Below are 25,031 nucleotides of genomic sequence, written 5' to 3'. Positions count from 1 at the left end.
CACAACCTTCCCTTAACAAATCCACACTGACTGTACTTGATTAATCCATGTCTTTCTAAATGAAGATTTATCCTGTCCCTCAGGAATTTTTCCAATAATTTTCCCACCACTGAGGTTAGGCTGACTGGCCTGTAATTACTCGGCCTATCCCTTTCTCCCTTTTTAAACAAAGGTACAACATTAGTAGTCCTCCAGGCCTCTGGCGCCACACCTGTAGCCAGAGAGGATTGGAAAATGATGGTCAGAGCCTCTGCTATTTCCTCTTTTGCTTCTCTTAACCGCCTGGGTACATTTCATCCGGGCCTGGGGATTTATCCACTTTCAAAGATGCTAAACCCCTTAAAAACATAGAAATTTACAGCGCAGAAGGCCATTTCAGTCCATCGTGTCTGCGCCGACAAAGAGCCGCAGGGTTAAAGGTTATATACAAACCCATGAACAATGACGGAAAGGCAAAGAGCACCCGGCCCAACCAGTCCGCCCCACACAACTGCGACACCCCTTACACTGAAACATTCTACACTCCACCCCAACCGGAGCCATGTGATCTCCTGGGAGAGGCAAAAACCAGATAAAATCCCAGGCCGATTTAGGGAGAAAAAATCTGGGAAAATTCCTTTCCGACCCATCCAGGCGATCGACACTAGTCCAGGAGATCACCCTGGCCGCATTCTATCCCCTGCAGTACTTACCATTATATCTGCACCGTCCAACAAAAGGTCATCCAGTCTAATCCCAATTACCAGCTCTGGGTCTGTAACCCTGCAGGTTACTGCACTTTAAGTGCCCATCCAACCATCTCTTAAAAGTGGTGAGGGTTTCTGTATCCACCACTTTTCCAGGCAGCGAGTTCCAGATCCCCACAACCCTCTGCGTAAAGAAGCCCCCCTCAAATCCCCTCTAAACCTTCCACCAACCACCTTAAAACTATGCCCCCTCGTAATAGCCCCCTCCACCAATGGAAATAGACCCTTACTATCCACTATGTCCAGGCCCCTCAATATTTTGTACACCTCAATGAGGTCTTCTCTCAACCTCCTCTGTACCAATGAGAACAAACCCAGCCTATTCAATCTGTCCTCATAACTAAGATTCTCCATTCCAGGCAGCATCCTCGTAAATCTCCTCTGCACCCTCTCTAGTGCAATCACGTCCTTCTTATAATACGGTGACCAGAACTGCACGCAGTACTCCAGCTGTGGCCTAACCAAAGTATTATACAATTTAAGCATAACCTCCCTGCTCTTATATTCTATGCCTCGGCCAATAAAGGCAAGCATTCCGTATGCCTTCTTAACCACCTTATCCACCTGGCCTGCTCCTTTCAGGGATCTGTGGACAAGCACTCCAAGGTCCCTTTGTTCATCTACACTATTAAGTGGCCTAACGCTTAATGTGTGTACCCTTTCCTTATTAGCCCTCCCGAAGTACATCACCTCACACTTTTCTGAATTAAATTCCACTTGCCACTGCTCTGCCCACCTGACCAGTCGATTGATATCCTCCTGCAGCCCATGACTTTCCTCTTCATTATCAACCACACAGACAATTTTAGTGTCATCTGTAAACTTCTTAAATATACTCCCTATATTCAAATCTAAATCATTGATATATTACCACAAAAAGCAAGGGACCCAGCACTGAGCCCTGCGGAACCCCACTGGAAACATCCTTCCAGTCACAAAAACATCCATCAACCATTACCCTTTGCTTCCTGCCTCTGAGCCAATTTTGGATCCAACTTGCCACTTTGCCCTGGATCCCATGGGCTTTAACCTTCATGACCAGTCTACCATGTAGGACCTTATCAAAAGCTTTGCTAAAGTTCATATATACTACATCGTATGCACTGCCCTCATCGACCCTCTTGGTTACCTCCTCAAAAAATTCAATCAGGTTCGTCAAACATGATCTTCCCTTAACAAATCCGTGCTGACTGTCCCTAATTAATCCTTGCCTTTCCAAATGCAGATTTATCCTGTCTTTCAGGATTTTTTCCAATAATTTTCCCACCACTGAGGTTAGACTGACTGGCCTGTAATTACCCGGCCTAACCCTTTCTCCCTTCTTAAACAGGGGTACCACATTAGCAGTCCTCCAATCCTCCAGCACCATGCTCAGATCCAAAGAGGACTGGAAAATGATGGTCAAGGCCTCTGCTATTTCCTCTTTTACTTCACTCAACAGCTTGGGATGCATTTCATCCAGGCCTGGAGACTTATCCACTTTCAAAGCTGCTAAACCCTTTAATACTTCCTCTCTCACTATATTTATTTCATCCAGAATATCACACTCCTCCTCGATAGCAGTATCTGCATTGCCCCTTTCCTTTGTGAAAACAGATGCAAAGTATTCGTTAAGAACCACCAACATCTTCTGCCTCCACACAAAGATTACCCTCATGGTCTCTAATAGGCCCTACCCTTTCCTTAGTTACCCTCTTACTCTTAATATATTTAAAGAACATCTTTGGATTTGCCTTAATTTTACTGGCCAAGAATTTCTCGTGCTCTCTCTTAGCATTCCTAATACCCTTTTTAATTTTGCCTCTTAACTTTCTATATTCCTCTAAAGATTCTAAAGTATTTAACCGTAGATATGTGACATAAGCGTCCCTTTTTTTCTTTACCTCCCCCTGTAAGTCCCTAGACATCCAGGGGGTTCTAGAATTATTACTCCCACCCTTTTTCTTTAAGGGCACATGTTTGACCTGAGCCTCCGGATCTCCTCCTTGAATGCCTCCCACTGTTCCGACACTGATTTACCCACAAGTAGCTGTTTCCAGTCCACTTCCTCTCTCACTATGTTTATTTCATCTAATATTTCACACTCCTCCTCCCGGATTGCAATGTCTGCATTGCCCCTCTCTTTCATGAAAACAGACGCAGAGTATTCATTAAGAACTATACCCACATCTTCCGCCTCCATACACACATTCATCATCATCATAGGCAGTCCCTCGGAATCGAGGGAGACTTGCTTCCACTCTTAGAATGAGTCCTTAGGTGGCTGAACAGTTCAATACGAGAGCCACAGTCTCTGTCACAGGTGGGACAGACAGTGGTTGAGGGAAAGGGAGGGTGGGACTGGTTTGCCGCACACTCCTTCCGCTTGGTTTCTGCATGCTCTCGGCGATGAGACTCGAGGTGCTCAGCGCCCTCCCGGATGCTCTTCCTCTACTTAGGGCGGTCTTTGGCCAGGGACTCCCAGGTGTCAGTGGGGATGTTGCACTTTATCAGGGAGGGTTTGAGGGTGTCCCTGTAACGTTTCCTCTGCCCACCTTTGGCTCGTTTGTCGTGTTGGAGTTCCGAGTAGAGCGCTTGCTTTGGGAGTCTCGTGTCTGACACGCGGACAATGTGGCCCTGCCCAGCGGAGCTGATCAAGTGATCGCTGTCATGCTCCACCTCAGTCAACAAGCTCCCCGCTGCAGTGGAACTAAACTACAGAACCAATGGCAACCTGTTCAACCTTCGCCATGATCATCCCATCTTCTGTCGTCGAGCTACAGTACGCGGACGACGCCTGCGTCTGCGCACATACAGAGGCTGAACTCCAGGACATAGTCGACGTATATACTGAGGCGTACGAAAGACACTCACAGATTACCTTAATGGTCTCGAATACATCCTACTCTTTCTTTAGTTATTCTTTTGTTCTTAATTAATTTATGATACATCTTTGAGTTTTCCTTGATTTTTTCATGCCCTCACTTTGCTTTGCTAATTTCCTTTTTAATTTCACCCCTGCACTTTCTATTCAGTATCTGTTATAAGCCTCTCTTATTTTCTTTATCCGACCCTGTATGCCCCTTGACATCCAGGGGGCTCGAGATTTGTTAGTTCCCTTTTTATTTCAGGGAACATACTTGCTCTGAAACAAAAGCAAAATACTGCGGATGCTGGAATCTGAAATACACTCAGAAAGTGAAGGGCCATCGACCTGAAACGTTAACTCTGTTTCTCTCTCCACAGATGCTGCCTGACCCGCTGAGATTTCCAGCATTTTCAGTTTTTATTTGCTCTGAACCCTCAGGATCTCCTCCTTGATTCCCTCCCACTGATCTGACACTGATTTACCATCAAGTCGCTGTTTCCAGTCCACTTTGGCCAAATCACATCTCAGCTTGGTAAAATTGGCTTTACCCCAATTGAGAACATTTATTCCGGGTCCATCATTGTCCTTTTCCATAACTACCCGAAATCTAACTGAATTACGATCACTAGCACCTAAATGCTCTCCCAGTGATACCCCTTCCACCTGCCCCTCTTCATTCCCTAAAATTAAGTCAAGAACCACCTCCACTCTCATTGGGCTTGTTACATACTGGCTAAAAAGAACCTAAGAAATAGGAGCAGGAGCAGGCCACCTGGCCCCTCAAGCCCGCTCCGCCATTTTATACCATCATGGCTCTCCTGAATGCAATTCAGGAATTCTGTGCCCTCTAAACCTTTCACACTAATTCTATCCCACTTAATATTAGCATAGGTAAAATCCACTACTATTATTGCCATAAATACTTGGAGAAAAAGATTCGGGGATATGGGGAAAGAGCGTGGGAGTGGGACTCACTGGATTGATCCTCGAACGAGCCGGTGCAGACTCGACGGGCCGAATGGCCTCCTGTTGTGCTGTACTATTCGATAATTCAATGGACAAGTATGGGGAAAGAGTGAATATTTCATTGGCTCTTTGAAAAGAGTCACGAGGGACTGAATGGCCCCTTTCTTCTATGATTGTATGAATTGACAAGGGGAAGGAAACACAAGGGTGAAGAAATGGGAGCGATTCAATTCCTGGTAGTTGTCTCCTGGATTCGGATTGGTCGATTGATAGCGGCAAAACTGGAATATTTGGGCAAATCCCAACGCTTTCCTGACCAGACCCTGATTCATGAAGATGGAAAATTTAGTGTGTTGGAAGATAAAATATTAAACCTCACGGAGGCCATGTTGTGGGAGAGCAGCCCGGAATGTTCCATTACTGACCTGACGAGAGCTTCCTTCAGTCGAGCGTTCTGCTCCTCCAGCTGCTTGACCTGGTAACTGGAGGCCGCTCCGTCGGTCCCTGCACACAGGACATGAGGTGTCAGTAACAGTCCTCACAAACTGGCCCAAGCCTTCACATACCCGACTCCCCATATACCTCATCCCATATACTCCCCACATACCCGATTCCCCATATACCTCATCCCATATACTCCCCACATACCCGATTCCCCATATACCTCATCCCATATACTCCCCACATACCTGACTCCCCATATACCTCATCCCATATACTCCCCACATACCCGATTCTCCATATACCTCATCCCATATACTCCCCACATACCTGACTCCCCATATACCTCATCCCATATACTCCCCACATACCCGATTCTCCATATACCTCATCCCATATACTCCCCACATACCCGATTACCCATATACCTCATCCCATATACTCCCCACATACCCGATTCTCCATATACCTCATCCCATATACTCCCCACATACCTGACTCCCCATATAACTCATCCCATATACTCCCCACATACCCGATTCTCCATATACCTCATCCCATATACACCCCACATACCCGATTCTCCATATACCTCATCCCATATACTCCCCACATACCTCATCCCATATACTCCCCACATAGCCAATTCTCCATATACCTCATCCCATATACACCCCACATACCCGATTCTCCATATACCTCATCCCATATACACCCCACATACCTGACTCCCCATATACCTCATCCCATATACTCCCCGCATACCTCATCCCATATACATCCCACATACCCGACTCCCCATATACCTCATCCCATATACTCCCCACTTACCCGATTCCCCATATACCTCATCCCATATACACCCCACATACCCGACTCCCCACATACCTCATCCCATATACACCTCACATACCCGATTCCCCATATACACCATCCCATATACACCCCACATTCCCATCTCCCCATATACACCTCACATACCTCATCCCATATACTCCCCACATTCCCATCTCCCCATATACCTCATCCCATATACTCCCCACATACCCGACTCCCCATATACCTCATCCCATATACTCCCTCATCAGCACCGACTGTCCAACAGTGCGTCACTCCTTCAGTGCTGCCCCTCCGACAGTGCAGCGCTCCCTCAGTACTGCCCCTCCGACAATGTGGCACTCCCTCAGTACTGCCCCTCCGACAGTGCAGCGCTCCCTCAGTACTGCCCCTCCGACAATGTGGCACTCCCTCAGTACTGCCCCTCCGACAGTGCAGCGCTCCCTCAGTACTGCCCCTCCGACAATGTGGCACTCCCTCAGTACTGCCCCTCCGACAGTGTGGCACTCCCTCAGTACTGCCCCTCCGACAGTGTGGCACTCCCTCAGTACTGCCCCTCCGACAGTGCAGCGCTCCCTCAGTACTGCCCCTCCGACAATGTGGCACTCCCTCAGTACTGCCCCTCCGACAGTGTGGCACTCCCTCAGTACTGCCCCTCCGACAGTGTGGCACTCCCTCAGTACTGCACAAGGGTGACAGCCCGGATTATGGGCCAGAGTCGTGGAATGAGGCCTACACTCACGACTGTCTGACTCTACCACCACTGACCCAGAATAAAGCGGCTGGACTCTGGTTATTTCACGCCTGCCCAGGTCAGTGATCTCCATTTCTCTCGAGGACCGCTCATCGCTCGGCCAGTTCTCACCTTTCTCCTCGATCTCGTGCTTCAGAATCTCCAGGTCCATCGTTAGCTCGTCCACTTTCTCCTTCAGACTGTCCATTTCCTGCTGGAGAGACTCTGCTCGCTCCTCCGCCATCTCTTTGTCGAGAGTGGCCATCTCAATGGCATCTGCTGTATCAGCCATCTCCTCCATGTAATGGTCTCTGGCCTCGAGAGCATCCTTCGCTTCCTGCACGCCCGGCGGGGGCAAATACCACGGACACAGCTCAGACACATGCTCACACAAAGGCCTTACACACCATCCCCGCCATCAACCCCAGGGATTAAACACAGACCTAGCACCGAACACAGTCCCGGCACCGACCCGTGATCACACACAGACCCAGCAGCGACCCTAGGGATTAAACACAGACCCGGCACCGACCCGTGATCACAAACAGACCCGGCACCCACCCCAGGGATCACACACAGACCCGGCACCGACCCCAGGGATTAAACACAGACCCGGCACCGACCCGTGATCACACACAGACCCAGCAAGGACCCTAGGGATTAAACACAGACCCAGCACAGACCCCAGGGATTAAACACAGACCCGGTACCGACCACAGGGATTAAACACAGACCCAGCAGCGACCCCAGGGATTAAACACAGACCCAGCACTGACCCCAGGGATTAAACACAGGCCCAGCACGGACCCCAGGGATTAAACACAGACCCAGCAGCGACCCCAGGGATTAAACACAAACCCAGCAGTGACCCCAGGGATTAAACACAGGCCCAGCACGGACCCCAGGGATTAAACACAGACCCAGCACAGACCCCAGGGATTAAACACCGACCACAGGGATTAAACACAGACCCAGCAGCGACCCCAGGGATTAAACACAGACCCAGCACTGACCCCAGGGATTAAACACAGACCCAGCACTGACCCCAGGGATTAAACACAGACCCGGCACCGACCCCAGGGGTTAAACACAGACCCAGCACCGACCTGTGATCACACACAGACCCAGCAGCGATCCCAGGGATTAAACACAGGTCAGGCACCGACCCCAAGGATTAAACACAGACCCAGCACCGACCCCAGGGATTAAACACAGACCCAGCACCGACCCGTGATCACATACAGACCCAGCAGCGACCCCAGGGATTACACACAGAACCGGCACCGACCCCAAGGATTAAACACAGACCCAGCACCGACCCCAGGGATTAAACACAGGTCTAGCACCGACCCCAGGAACTGAACACAGGCCCAGCACTGACCCCAGGGATTGAACACAGACCCAGCAGCGACCCCAGGGATTAAACACAAACCCAGCAGTGACCCCAGGGATTAAACACAGGCCCAGCATGGACCCCAGGGATTAAACACAGACCCAGCACAGACCCCAGGGATTAAACACCGACCACAGGGATTAAACACCGACCCAGCACCGATCCTAGGGATTAAACACAGACCCAGCACCGACCCCAGGAATTAAACACAGACCCAGCACCGACCACAGGGATTAAACCCAGACTCTGCACCGACCCCAGGGATTAAACACAGAACCAGCACCGGCCCCAGAGATTAAACACAGACCCGGCAGCGACCCCAGGGATTAAACACAGACCCAGCAGCGACCCCAGGGATTAAACAGAGACCCAGCAGTGCTCCCAGGGATTAAACACAGACCCAGCAGCGACCCCAGGGATTAAACAGAGACCCAGCAACGACCCCAGGGATTAAACACAGACCCAGCAATGGCCCCAGGGATTAAACACAGACCCCAGGGGTTAAACACAGACCCAGCACCGACCCGTGATCACATACAGACCCAGTAGCGACCCCAGGGATTAAACACAAACCCAGCAGCGACCCCAGGGATTAAACACAGACCCAGTACTGACCCCAGGGATGAAACACAGACCCAGCACCGACATCTGGGATTAAACATAGACGAGGCACCGACCCCAGGGATTAAACACAGACCCAGAACCGACCCCAGGGATTAAACACAGACCCAGCAAAGACACCTGGGATTAAACACGGACCCAACACCGACCCCAGGGATTAAATACAGAGCCAGCACTGACCCCAGGGATAAAACACAGCCAGCACTGACCCAGCACCGACACCTGGGATTAAACACAGACCCAGCATCGACCCCAGGGATTAAACACAGACCCAGCACCGAACTCAGGGATTAAACACAGACCCAGCACAGACACCTGGGATTAAACACAGACCCAGCACCGACCCTAGGGATTAAACACAGACCCAGCACCGATCCCAGGGATTAAACATAGATCCAGCACCGACCCCAGGGATTAAACACAGACCCAGCACCGACCACAGAGATTAAACCCAGACTCTGCACCGACCCCAGGGATTAAACACAGACCCAGAACCAACCCCAGGGATTAAACACGGACCCAGCACAGACACCTGGGATTAAACACGGACCCAACACCGACCCCAGGGATTAAACACAGACCCAGCACTGACCCCAGGGATTAAACACCGCCCCATCACCGGCCGCAGGGATTAAACACAGACCCAGCACCGAGACATGGGATTAAACACAGACCCAGCACCGACTCCAGGGATTAAACACAGAGCCAGCACTGACCCCAGGGACTAAACACAGACCCAGCACCGACCCCAGGAATTAAATACAGAGCCAGCACCGACCCCAGGGGATAAAACACAGAGCCAGCACTGACCCCAGGGATTAAACACAGACCCAGCATCGACTCCAGGGATTAAACACAGACCCAGCACCGACCCCAGGGATTAAATACAGAGCCAGCACTGACCCCAGGGATTAAACACAGACCCAACACCGACCCCAAGGATTAAACACAGACCCAGCACCGACCCCAGGGATTAAACACAGGCCCAACACCGACCCGTGATTAAACACAGCCCCAGCCCCGACCCGTGATTAAACACAGCCCCAGCCCCGACCCGTGATTAAACACATCCCCAGCCCCGACCCGTGATTAAACACAGCCCCAGCACCGACCCGTGATTAAACACATCCCCAGCCCCGACCCGTGATTAAACACAGCCCCAGCACCAACCCGTGATTAAACACAGCCCCAGCCCCGACCCGTGATTAAACACAGCCCCAGCCCCGACCCGTGATTAAACACAGCCCCAGCACCGACCCGCGATTAAACACAGCCCCAGCACCGACCCGTGATTAAACACAGCCCCAGCACCGACCCGTGATTAAACACAGCCCCAGCACAGACCAGTGGTTAAACCCACGACGTTGGTACCCAGGACTGAGCCCATTCTGACAGTATGCAGCCTGCGCTGCTCCATTACCAGGCCAGCCCCACGGTTTCCTGACCTAGCAGTGCAGGGCCTGTGTGGGGTTACTGCGAGGGAACATAAGAAATAGGAGCAGGAGTCGGCCATTTAGCCCCTCGAGCCTGCTCTGCCATTTAATACGATCATGGCTGATCTGATCATGGACTCAGCTCCACTTCCCTGCCCGCTCCCCATAACCCTTTATCGGTTAAGAAACTGTCTATTTCTGTCTTAACTTTATTCAATGTCCCAGCCTCCACAGCTCTCTGAGGCAGCGAATTCCACAGATTTACAACCCTCAGAGAAGAAATTTCTCCTCATCTCAGTTTTAAATGGGCGGCCCCTTATTCTAAGATCATGCCCCCTAGTTCTAGTCTCCCCCATCAATGGAAACATCCTCTCTGCATCCACCTTGTCGAGCCCCCTCATAATCTTATACGTTTCGATAAGATCACCTCTCATTCTTCTGAACTCCAATGAGTAGAGGCCCAACCTACTCAACCTTTCCTCGTAAGTCAACCCCCTCATCCCCGGGATCAACCGAGTGAACCTTCTCTGAACTGCCTCCAAAGCAAGTATATCCTTTCGTAAATATGGAAACCAAAACTGCACGCAGTATTCCAGGTGTGGCCTCACCAATACCCTGTATAACTGTAGTAAGACTTCCCTGCTTTTATACTCCATCCCCTTTGCAATAAAGGCCAAGATACCATTGGCCTTCCTGATCACTTGCTGTGCCTGCATACTAACCTTTTGTGTTTCATGCACAAGTACCCCCAGGACCCTTTGGAATTCTCTGCCCCAGAGGGCTGTGGATGCTGAGTCTCTGAATATATTCAAGGCTGAGATAGACAGAGTTCGGGTTCTCGGGGAATCGAGGGATATGGGGAGCGGGTGGGAAAGTGGAGTTGAGGTCGATGACCAGCCGTGATCGCACTGAATGGCGGAGCAGGCTCGAGGGGCCCAATGGCCTCCTCCTGCTCCTATTTCTGATGAGAGACTGGAGTAGTTGCACCTTTATAAATGAGGTAAAGGTGAACCTTTTTGGCATCTTTCAGCTGCCGCTGCAGCTCGTTCTGCTGCTCCTGCATCTTGAGCTTCCACTCGTGCAGCTGCTCGAGTTGGATCCGGTATTTCTCCAGCTCCTTCAGCTTGGCTTTGTCTTCATTTCGCTTCATTTTCAACGTTTCCAGTTTCTCATCCAGGTCCTTAACCTGGGCTCGGAGATTCTCCTCCTCCTGCAAACACGGGACACCAATGGGAGAACGATTACTCTTCACTCAACACAGGCCCAGCCTGAGCCGAAAGACATGCCCGAAACACAGTGCCACTCAGCCCATCAAACCTCCGCCTTCTCGCACATTACCCCGCCCTTCACTGAATGGTACACTTACTCCACTCAGCAGAGCAGGTCTCCAGTGGTCCGGGTTAACCCTTGCCCCTGGACCAAGACCTCGCTCTGTCAAGCCCCGTGTGGTGGCTGGTGTGTAACGGTCACCCCACGTTAAAACAATCCACCCACAGGCATCTTCCACCCTTCAACATGGAGTTCAGGACTGGAACATCGGGTCCTTCATTCGAACATGTGAACTTGTGACCTGTGAGGGCCCGCCTATGATGAATTCACACCGAGTGTGACAGGATACCCTCCACACTGGAGCCACACACGTGATGGCTTCGTGGTCAGTACCGCTACCCATCGCACAGGTTGACAGATCCAACACAGTGTCAGCGTTGGCTCAGTGGGTCGCACCCTCCCCCTCTCAATTAGGTCGTGGGTTCAAGTCCCACTCCAGAGACTGGAGCACAGAATATCTTGCCTGACACTCCGGGGCATACTGAGGGAGCGCCGCACTGTCGGAGGGGCAGTACTGAGGGAGTGCCACACTGTCAGAGGGGCGGTACTAAGGGAGTGCTGCACTGTCAGAGGGGCAGTACTGAGGGAGCGCCGCACTGTCGGAGGGGCAGTACTGAGGGAGCGCCGCACTGTCGGAGGGGCAGTACTGAGGGAGTGCCGCACTGTCGGAGGGGCAGTACTGAGGGAGTGCTGCACTGTCGGAGGGGCAGTACTGAGGGAGCGCCGCACTGTCGGAGGGGCAGTACTGAGGGAGCGCCGCACTGTCGGAGGGGCAGTACTGAGGGAGCGGCGCACTGTCGGGGGGGCAGTACTGAGGGAGCGCCGCACTGTCGGAGGGGCAGTACTGAGGGAGTGCTGCACTGTCGGAGGGGCTCTACTGAGGGAGTGCCGCACTGTCGGAGGGACAGTACTGAGAGAGCGCCGCACTGTCGGAGGGGCAGTACTGAGGGAGCGCCGCACTGTCGGAGGGGCAGTACTGAGGGAGTGCCGCACTGTCAGAGGGGCGGTACTAAGGGAGTGCTGCACTGTCAGAGGGCCAGTGCTGAGGGAGTGCTGTACTGTCAGAGGGGCAGTACTGAGGGAGCGCCGCACTGTCGGAGGGGCAGTACTGAGGGAGCGCCGCACTGTCGGAGGGGCAGTACTGAGGGAGTGCCGCACTGTCAGAGGGGCGGTACTAAGGGAGTGCTGCACTGTCAGAGGGGCAGTACTGAGGGAGCGCCGCACTGTCGGAGGGGCAGTACTGAGGGAGCGCCGCACTGTCGGAGGGGCAGTACTGAGGGAGTGCCGCACTGTCGGAGGGGCAGTACTGAGGGAGTGCTGCACTGTCGGAGGGGCAGTACTGAGGGAGCGCCGCACTGTCGGAGGGGCAGTACTGAGGGAGCGCCGCACTGTCGGAGGGGCAGTACTGAGGGAGCGCCGCACTGTCGGAGGGGCAGTACTGAGGGAGCGCCGCACTGTCGGGGGGGCAGTACTGAGGGAGCGCCGCACTGTCGGAGGGGCAGTACTGAGGGAGTGCTGCACTGTCGGAGGGGCTCTACTGAGGGAGTGCCGCACTGTCGGAGGGACAGTACTGAGAGAGCGCCGCACTGTCGGAGGGGCAGTACTGAGGGAGCGCCGCACTGTCGGAGGGGCAGTACTGAGGGAGTGCCGCACTGTCAGAGGGGCGGTACTAAGGGAGTGCTGCACTGTCAGAGGGCCAGTGCTGAGGGAGTGCTGTACTGTCAGAGGGGCAGTACTGAGGGAGCGCCGCACTGTCGGAGGGGCAGTACTGAGGGAGCGCCGCACTGTCGGAGGGGCAGTACTGAGGGAGCGCCGCACTGTCGGAGGGGCAGTACTGAGGGAGTGCTGCACTGTCGGAGGGGCAGTGCTGAGGGAGTGCCACACTGTCGGAGGGGCAGTACTGAGGGAGCGCCGCACTGTCGGAGGTGCCGTCTTTCGGAGGAGATGTTAAACTGAGGCCCCGTCTATTCTCTCAGATGGACATAAAAGATCCCATGGCGCTATTCAAAGAAGAGCAGGGGAGTTAGCCCCGGTGTCCTGGGGCCAATATTTATCAAGCCCCGTGTGGTGGCTGGTGTGCAACGGTCACCCCACGTTAAAACAATCCACACACAGGCATCTTCCACCCTTCAGGATGTAGTTTGGGATCTGGAATATTAGGTCCTTCATTGAAACACCTGGGAACCCATCCATTTTTGGTGTGGAACAAGTCATCCTCGATACGAGGGACTGCCTCTGATGATGATTTATCACTCAATCAACATAATAAATGCAGATTATCTGGTCACGATCACATTGCTGTGTGTGGGAGCTTGCTGTGCGTAAATTGGCTGCCGCGTTTCCCACATTACAACAGTGACTTCAAAAAGTGCTTCACTGGCTGTAAAGTGCTTTGGGACGATGAAAGGCGCTATATAAATCTAAGTCTTTTTTTATAGCTCGGGGGGAGGGAGGGATGGAGAGAAACCTCACTGCAGCTAACCGACTGTACTCACTTTATCAAAGCCTCCCTGATAAAGTGCAACACCCCACCGACACCTGGGAGTCCCTGGCCAAAGACCGCCCGAAGTGGAGGAAGTGCATCCGGGAGGGCGCTGAGCACCTCGAGTCTCGTCGCCGAGAGCATGCAGAAACCAAGCGCAGGCAGCGGAAGGAGCGTGCGGCAAACCAGTCCCACCCTCCCCTTCCCTCAACCACTGTCTGTCCCACCTGTGACAGGGACTGTGGTTCCCGTATTGGGCTGTTCAGCCACCTGAGGACTCATGCTAAGAGTGGAAGCAAGTCTTCCTCGATCCCGAGGGCCTGCCTGTGCTGACGACTCACCTTGGGAGAGAGCAGAGGAGGGGCCAGAGGCGATGCCAGTCCGGCGGGTGTGGGGATGATGGGTGCAGCGAGCGGAGTCTGTGCCGGGGTGCTGGGCTCGCTGCTGCTGATCTCTCCGGCCGAGGGCGATGGAGTGGCTGACGACCCTGTCTGCCCACTGGAGCCTGCCGAGCTGGCAGTCCGCGCCGGCTGTCACAGGGAGGCAGTAAATTACTGACCGACAAACAACAGCCCTCCCCAACCCACCACACAGCTGGTGCTGCCCACCTTACAGTCACAGCCAAACTGCACATTAACACACAGTGACAGCACAGGAGGCCATTCGGCCCATCGTACCTGTGCTGGCTCTTTGAAAGAGTAATCCAGTTAGTCCCACTCCTGCGCCCTTGCCCCACAGCCCTGTCAATACTTTCCCTTCAAGATTTTACCTAATTCCTTTTTACAATGTCACTGTTGAATCTGCTCCCAACGCCCTTTCAGGCAGTGCGTTCCCAATCACAACAACTCGCTGCGTAAACACGTGTTCCTCGAGTCGCCTCCAGGTCTTTTGCCAATCACCTTAACTCCGGGTCCTTTGGTTACCACCCATATGCCACTGGGAACACTTTGTCCTTATTTAACTTTTATGATTTTGAACACATAGAAACATAGAAACATAGAAAATAGGTGCAGGAGTAGGCCATTCGGCCCTTCTAGCCTGCACCGCCATTCAATGAGTTCATGGCTGAACATTCAACTTCAGTACCCCATTCCTGCTTTCTCGCCATACCCCTTGATCCCCCGAGTAGTAAGGACTACATCTAACTCCTTTTTGAATATATTTAGTGAATTGGCCTCAACAACTTTCTGTGGTAGAGAATTCCACAGGTTCACCACTCTCTGGGTGAAGAAGTTTCTCCTCATCTCGGTCCTAAATGGCTTACCCCTTATCCTTAGACTGTGACCCCTGGTTCTGGACTTCCCCAACATTGGGAACATTCTTCCTGCATCTAACCTGTCTAAACCCGTCACAATTTTATATGTTTCTATGAGGTCCCCTCTCATTCTTCTGAACTCCAGTGAATACAAGCCCAGTTGATCCAGTCTTTCTTGATAGGTCAGTCCCGCCATCCCGGGAATCAGTCTGGTGAACCTTCGCTGCACTCCCTCAATAGCAAGAATGTCCTTCCTCAGGTTAGGAGACCAAAACTGTACACAATACTCCAGGTGTGGCCTCACCAATGCCCTGTACAACTGAGCTCCCTCAGTACTGCCCCCCCGACAGTGCGGCGCTCCCTCAGTACTGCCCCTCCGACAGTGCGGCGCTCCCTCAGTACTGCCCCTCCGACAGTGCGGCGCTCCCTCAGTACTGCCCCTCCGACAGTGCGGCGCTCCCTCAGTACTGCCCCTCTGACAGTGCAGCACTCCCTTAGTACCGCCCCTCTGACAGTGTGGCACTCCCTCAGTACTGCCCCTCCGACAGTGTGGCACTCCCTCAGTATGCCCCGGAGTGTCAGGCAACACCTCTATCAAATAACCCCTTAAACTTCCCTGCTCCAAGGAGAACAACCCCAGCTTCTGCAGTCTATCCACGTAACTCAAGTGTCTCATCCCTGGAACCATTCTGGTAAATCCCCTCTGCACCCTCTCCTAAAGTGCGGGGCCCAGAAATGGACACAATAGTCCAGCTGGGGTCTAGCCAGTGTTTTACAAAGATTCACCAAAACCTCCTTTATTTTGTACTCTAACAACATTCTCAACCTGCCCTGCCACCTTCAACGATTTGTGCACGTACCCCCAGGTCTCTGTGTTGTTGCATGCCCTTTAAAACTGTACCCTTGAGTTTATATTGCCTCTCGTTCTTCCCACCTAAACGTGTCACTTCACATTTCTCTGGGTGACATGTCATCTGCCACGTGTCCGCCCATTTCACCCGCCTGTCTGCACCCTGAGGTCCGTCTTTATATTTCGGAGTTTTGTGTCATCTGCAAACTTTGAAGTTATGCCCTGTATCCCCCAAGTCCAGATCGTCAATAGATATCGAAAAGAGAAGTGGTCCCAAGATCGACCCCGGGAGACACCACTCATCACTTCACTCCAGTCTGAAAAACCAACACTTGCCACTGCACCACCACATTACAGTCCAAACCATCTCCTCCCATCCACACATTACAGTCCAAACCATCTCCTCCCATCCACACATTACAGTCTAAACCATCTCCTCCCATCCACACATTACAGTCTAAACCATCTCCTCCCATCCACACATTACAGTCTAAACCATCTCCTCCCATCCACACATTACAGTCTAAACCATCTCCTCCCATCCACACATTACAGTCCAAACCATCTCCTCCCATCCACACATTACAGTCCAAACCATCTCCTCCCATCGACACATTACAGTCCAAACCATCTCCTCCCATCCACACATTACAGTCTAAACCACCTCCTCCCATCGTCACATTACAGTCTAAACCGTCTCCTCCCATCGTCACATTACAGTCTAAACCGTCTCCTCCCATCGATACATTACAGTCCAAACCATCTCCTCCCATCCACACATTACAGTCTAAACCACCTCCTCCCATCGTCACATTACAGTCTAAACCGTCTCCTCCCATCGATACATTACAGTCTAAACCACCTCCTCCCATCGTCACATTACAGTCTAAACCGTCTCCTCCCATCCACACATTACAGTCTAAACCACCTCTTCCCCATCGTCACATTACAGTCTAAACCGTCTCCTCCCATCGATACATTACAGTCTAAACCACCTCCTCCCATCGTCACATTACAGTCTAAACCGTCTCCTCCCATCGATACATTACAGTCTAAACCACCTCCTCCCATCGTCACATTACAGTCTAAACCGTCTCCTCCCATCGATACATTACAGTCTAAACCACCTCCTCCCATCGTCACATTACAGTCTAAACCGTCTCCTCCCATCGATACATTACAGTCTAAACCACCTCCTCCCATCGTCACATTACAGTCCAAACCATCTCCTCCCATCCACACATTACAGTCTAAACCGTCTCCTCCCATCGATACATTACAGTCTAAACCATCTCCTCCCATCCACACATTACAGTCTAAACCACCTCCTCCCATCGTCACATTACAGTCTAAACCGTCTCCTCCCATCGATACATTACAGTCTAAACCACCTCCTCCCATCGATACATTACAGTCTAAACCGTCTCCTCCCATCCACACATTACAGTCCAAACCATCTCCTCCCATCCACACATTACAGTCCAAACCATCTCCTCCCATCCACACATTACAGTCTAAACCATCTCCTCCCATCCACACATTGCAGTCCAAACCATCTCCTCCCATCCACACATTACAGTCCAAACCATCTCCTCCCATCGACACATTACAGTCTAAACCATCTCCTCCCATCGACACATTACAGTCTAAACCATCTCCTCCCATCCACACATTACAGTCCAAACCATCTCCTCCCATCCACACATTACAGTCTAAACCATCTCCTCCCATCCACACATTACAGTCCAAACCATCTCCTCCCATCCACACATTACAGTCCAAACCATCTCCTCCCATCGACACATTACAGTCTAAACCATCTCCTCCCATCGACACATTACAGTCTAAACCATCTCCTCCCATCCACACATTACAGTCCAAACCATCTCCTCCCATTGACACATTACAGTCTAAACCATCTCCTCCCATCCACACATTACAGTCTAAACCATCTCCTCCCATCCACACATTACAGTCTAAACCATCTCCTCCCATCCACACATTACAGTCCAAACCATCTCCTCCCATCGACACATTACAGTCTAAACCATCTCCTCCCATCCACACATTACAGTCTAAACCATCTCCTCCCATCCACACATTACAGTCTAAACCATCTCCTCCCATTTCTATATATATAGAAATACAAAGTTACAGCGCAGGAGGCCATTTCGGCCCATCGTGTCTCGCCGGCCGACAAAGAGCCACACGGCCCTCGGTCAGCAGCCCTGAAGGTTACATATAAACCTATGAACAATGACGGAAAGGCAAAGAGCACCCGGCCCAACCAGTCCGCCCCACACAACTGCAACACCCCTTATACTGAAACATTCTACACTCCACCCCAACCGGAGCTGTGTGATCTCCTGGAAGAGGCAAAAACCAGATATAAACCCGGGCCAATTTAGGGAGAAAAAAATCTGGGAAAATTCGTTTCCGACCCATCCAGGCGATCGACACTAGTCCAGGAGATCACCCTGGCCGTATTCTATTCCCTGCAGTACTTACCATTATATCTGCACCGTCCAACAAAAGGTCATCCAGTCTAATCCCAATTACCAGCTCTAGGTCTGTAACCCTGCAGGTTACTGCACTTTAAGTGCCCATCCAACCATCTCTTAAAAGTGGTGAGGGTTTCTGTATCCACCACTCTTCCAGGCAGCGAGTTCCAGATCCCCACAACCCTCTGCGTAAAGAAGACCCCCTCAAATCCCCTCTAAACCTTCCACCAACCACCTTAAAACTATGCCACTCGTAATAGCCCCCTTCACCAATGGAAATAAATAGACCCTTACTATCCACTGTGTCCGGGCCGCTCAATATTTTGTACACCTCAATGAGGTCTCCTCTCAACCTCCTCTGTTCCAATGAGAACAAACCCAGCCTATCCAATCTGTCCTCATAACTAAGATTCTCCATTCCAGGCAGCATCCTAGTAAATCTCCTCTGCACCCTCTCTAGTGTAATCACGTCCTTCTTATAATATGGCGACCAGAACTGCACGCAGTACTCCAGCTGTGGCCTAACCAAAGTATTATACAATTTAAGCATAACCTCCCTGCTCTTATATTCTATGCCCCAGCCAATAAAGGCAAGCATTCCGTATGCCTTCTTAACCACCTTATCCACCTGGCCTGCTACTTTCAGAGATCTGTGGACAAGCACTCCAAGGTCCCTCTGTTCATCTACACTATTAAGTGGCCTACCGCTTAATGTGTATACCCTTTCCTTATTAGCCCTCCCGAAGTGCATCACCTCACACTTCTCTGAATTAAATTCCACTTGCCACTGCTCTGCCCATCTGACCAGTAGATTGATATCCTCCTGCAGCCCATGACTTTCCTCTTCATTATCAACCACACAGCCAATTTTAGTGTCATCTGTAAACTTCTTAATCATACTCCCTGTATTCAAATCTAAATTATTGATATATATACCACAAAAAGCAAGGGGCCCAGTACTGAGCCCTGGGGAACCCCACTGGAAACATCCTTCCAGTCACAAAATCACCAGCAACCATTACCCTTTGTTCCTACCTCTGAGCTAATTTTGGATCCAACTTGCCACTTTGCCCTGGATCCCATGGGTTTTAACCTTCGTGACCATCTACCATGTGGGACCTGATCAAAAGCCTTGCTAAAGTTCCATATATACTACATTATACGCACTACCCTCGTCAACCATCTTAGTTATCGCTCAAAAAATTCAATCAGGTTAGTCAAACATAATCTTCCCTTAACAAATCCGTGCTGACTGTCCCTAATTAATCCTTGCCTTTCCAAATGCAGATTTATCCTGTCTTTCAGGATTTTTCCAATAATTTTCCCACCACTGAAGTTAGGCTGACTGGCCTGTAATTACTCGGCCTATACAGTCTAACCTATCTTCTCCCATCCTCACATTACAGACAAAACCATCTCCTCCCATCTCCACGTTACAGAAACAGTCTCCCGACTCCCAGTGTCTCCCGACCCAGAGCAATTCCTTTCTACCATAGTTCCCTATTACAGAGTGCCATTTTGTGCCAATCCCAGACTGTGTCCATGCTCTTAGCAGAAGCTGCCTATTCTCAATGGAGGGTGCTGACGAGGGTTAGGTCCCAACACGTGCACAGATACCTGCCCAACATGCTGCATAGCCCTGTTCAAATCAACAGTCCACCAAATAACGGACTCTTGGTGATTGAAACGTTCAGCCCGAGCCCCTCACACACATGCTCGTAAATCTACAGAACGGGATGCAATCTGGCCCAGTGACTGTAAACAGACTGTGTGCCTCGAGTGACGGACAGAGAATGGACAGAGCCCTGAGGGAAGCTCCCGATCGTTGTAATTGGTGCTCACCTTGGGGCGTCTGGTGGGTTGCTGTGGAACACGCAGTCAGAGCGGAAGGAAGGAGGAGGAGGCGACAGAAGACAAGCAGCAGCAGCGACCAACACAGCCAGAGATTAAACGGAGAGAAAAACAGCATCAGAGTTAGTGAGGAGCCAGTGATATCAGGCCAGCACAATGGGGAACAGACCGCTGGACAGCGGTACGTACAGGGACAGGGGGCCGCACTGACAGCTCGGCTGCTCACAGAGCGACAAACAGCCAGCAGTGCAGGCCGCTATTGCCCAGACAGTGCTGGAGTTAGTGCAACATTTCACAGGTGCTCACCCCCCACGCCCATCACACACACACACACCACACGCCCATCACACACCACACGCCCATCACACACACACACACCACACGCCCATCACACACACACACACCACACGCCCATCACACACACACACACCACACGCTCATCACACACACACACACCACACGCCCATCACACACACACACACCACACGCCCATCACACACACACACACCACACGCCCATCACACACACACACACACCACACGCCCATCACACACACACACACCACACGCCCATCACACACACACACACCACACGCCCATCACACACCACACGCTCATCACACACACACACACACACCACACGCCCATCACACACACACACACACCACACGCCCATCACACACACACACACACCACACGCCCATCACACACACACACACACCACACGCCCATCACACACACACACACACCACACGCCCATCACACACACACACACACCACACGCCCATCACACACCACACGCTCATCACACACACACACACCACACGCCCATCACACACACACACACCACACGCCCATCACACACCACACGCTCATCACACACACACACACCACACGCCCATCACACACACACACACACCACACGCCCATCACACACACACACACACCACACGCCCATCACACACACACACACCACACGCCCATCACACACACACACCACACGCCCATCACACACACACACACACCACACGCCCATCACACACACACACACCACACGCCCATCACACACACACACACCACACGCCCATCACACACACACACCCCACACGCTCATCACACACACACACACCACACGCTCATCACACACACACACACCACACGCCCATCACACACACACACCCCACACGCTCATCACACACACACACACCACACGCCCATCACACACACACACACCACACGCCCATCACACACACACACACCACACGCCCATCACACACCCCCCACGCCCATCACACACACACACACACCACACGCCCATCACACACACACACACCACACGCCCATCACACACACACACACCACACGCTCATCACACACACACACACACGCCACACGCCCATCACTCACACACCACACGCCCATCACACACACACACCACACGCCCATCACACACACACACACCACACGCCCATCACACACACCACACGCCCATCACACACACACACACACACACCACACGCCCATCACACACACACACACCACACGCCCATCACACACACACACACCACACGCCCATCACACACACACACACACACCACACGCCCATCACACACACACACACACACCACACGCCCATCACACACACACACACACACCACACGCCCATCACACACACCACACGCCCATCACACACACACACACACACCACACGCCCATCACACACACACACACCACACGCCCATCACACACACACACCACACGCCCATCACACACACACACACCACACGCCCATCACACACACACACACCACACGCCCATCACACACACACACCCCACACGCTCATCACACACACACACACCACACGCCCATCACACACACACACACCACACGCCCATCACACACACACACACCACACGCCCATCACACACACACACCCCCCACGCCCATCACACACACACACACCACACGCCCATCACACACACACACACCACACGCCCATCACACACACACACACCACACGCCCATCACACACACACACACCACACGCCCATCACACACACACACACCACACGCCCATCACACACACACACACCACACGCCCATCACACACACACACACACACCACACGCCCATCACACACACACACACACACCACACGCCCATCACACACACACACACACACCACACGCCCATCACACACACACACACACACCACACGCCCATCACACACACCACACGCCCATCACACACACACACACACACCACACGCCCATCACACACACACACACCACACGCCCATCACACACACACACACCACACGCCCATCACACACACACACACCACACGCCCATCACACACACACACACCACACGCCCATCACACACACACACACCACACGCCCATCACACACACACACACACACACACCACACGCCCATCACACACACACACTCCACACGCTCATCACACACACACACACACACACACCACACGCCCATCACACACACACACCCCCCACGCCCATCACACACACACACACCACACGCCCATCACACACACACACACCACACGCCCATCACACACACACACACCACACACCCATCACACACACACACACCACACGCCCATCACACACACACACACACCACACGCCCATCACACACACACACCACACGCCCATCACACACACACACACACACACCACACGCTCATCACACACACACACACACACACCACACCACACGCCCATCACACACCACACGCCCATCACACACACACACACACCACACGCCCATCACACACACACACCACACGCCCATCACACACACACACACACACCACACGCTCATCACACACACACACACACACACCACACCACACGCCCATCACACACACACACCACACGCCCACACACACACACACCACACGCTCATCACACACACACACACACACACCACACCACACGCCCATCACACACACACACACCACACGCCCATCACACACACACACACCACACGCCCATCACACACACACACACCACACGCCCATCACACACACACACACCACACGCCCATCACACACACACACACCACACGCCCATCACACACACACACACCACACGCCCATCACACACACACACACCACACGCCCATCACACACATACCACACGCCCATCACACACACACACACCACACGCCCATCACACACACACACACCACACGCCCATCACACACACACACACACCACACGCCCATCACACACACACACACCACACGCCCATCACACACACACACACCACACGCCCATCACACACACACACACCACACGCCCATCACACACACACCACACGCTCATCACACACACACACACACACCACACGCCCATCACACACACACACACACACACACACCACACGCCCATCACACACACACACACCACACGCCCATCACACACACACACACCACACGCCCATCACACACACACCACACGCTCATCACACACACACACACACCACACGCCCATCACACACACACCACACGCTCATCACACACACACACACACCACACGCCCATCACACACACACCACACGCTCATCACACACACACACACACACACCACACGCTCATCACACACACACACACACCACACGCCCATCACACACACACACACCACACGCCCATCACACACACACACACCACACGCTCATCACACACACACACACCACACGCCCATCACACACACACACACCACACGCCCATCACACACACACACACCACACGCCCATCACACACACACACACCACACACCCATCACACACACACACACCACACGCCCATCACACACACACACACACACACACCACACGCCCATCACACACACCACACGCCCATCACACACACACACACCACACGCCCATCACACACACACACACCACACGCCCATCACACACACACACCACACGCCCATCACACACACACACACCACACGCCCATCACACACACACACACCACACGCCCATCACACACACACACACACCACACGCCCATCACACACACACACACCACACGCCCATCACACACACCACACGCCCATCACACACACCACACGCCCATCACACACACACACACCACACGCCCATCACACACACACACACCACACGCCCATCACACACACACACACCACACGCCCATCACACACACACACACCACACGCCCATCACACACACACACCACACGCCCATCACACACACACACACCACACGCCCATCACACACACACACACACACACCACACGCCCATACACCACATGCCCATCACACACACACACACCACACGCTCATCACACACACACACACACCACACGCTCATCACACACACACACAACACGCCCATCACACACACACACACCACACGCCCATCACACACACACACCACACGCCCATCACACACACACACAACACGCCCATCACACACACACACAACACGCCCATCACACACACCACACGCCCATCACACACACACACACACCACACGCTCATCACACACACACACAACACGCCCATCACACACACACACACCACACGCCCATCACACACACACGCCCATCACACGCACACACCACACGCCCATCACACACACACAACACGCCCATCACACACACACACAACACGCCCATCACACACACACACAACACGCCCATCACACACACACACAACACGCCCATCACACACACCACACGCCCATCACA

General features: G+C 52.5%; 1 protein-coding gene across 1 annotated transcript in view; it reads right to left on the bottom strand.

Moving 5' to 3' along the window:
• Positions 1-25,031, bottom strand: part of LOC139241263 (dynactin subunit 1-like) — a gene marked incomplete at its 3' end in the record, with an annotated part of 128,837 nt that overhangs the window by 43,985 nt on the left and 59,821 nt on the right. Inside the window, exons 5-9 of the mRNA XM_070869914.1 lie at positions 20,278-20,298; positions 14,171-14,359; positions 11,031-11,228; positions 6,704-6,908; positions 4,986-5,064 (exon numbers count right to left, since the gene is read on the bottom strand). Of these exons, the coding sequence (XP_070726015.1) occupies positions 4,986-5,064; positions 6,704-6,908; positions 11,031-11,228; positions 14,171-14,359; positions 20,278-20,298 (692 nt within the window). The remainder of the gene's footprint in view (positions 1-4,985; positions 5,065-6,703; positions 6,909-11,030; positions 11,229-14,170; positions 14,360-20,277; positions 20,299-25,031) is intronic.

This window comes from Pristiophorus japonicus, unplaced genomic scaffold (genome assembly GCF_044704955.1).
Source record: "Pristiophorus japonicus isolate sPriJap1 unplaced genomic scaffold, sPriJap1.hap1 HAP1_SCAFFOLD_1013, whole genome shotgun sequence".
NCBI lineage: Eukaryota > Metazoa > Chordata > Chondrichthyes > Pristiophoridae > Pristiophorus > Pristiophorus japonicus.
Note: the sequence above shows the minus strand (reverse complement) of the source record. Positions and strands in the feature narration are given on the sequence as shown.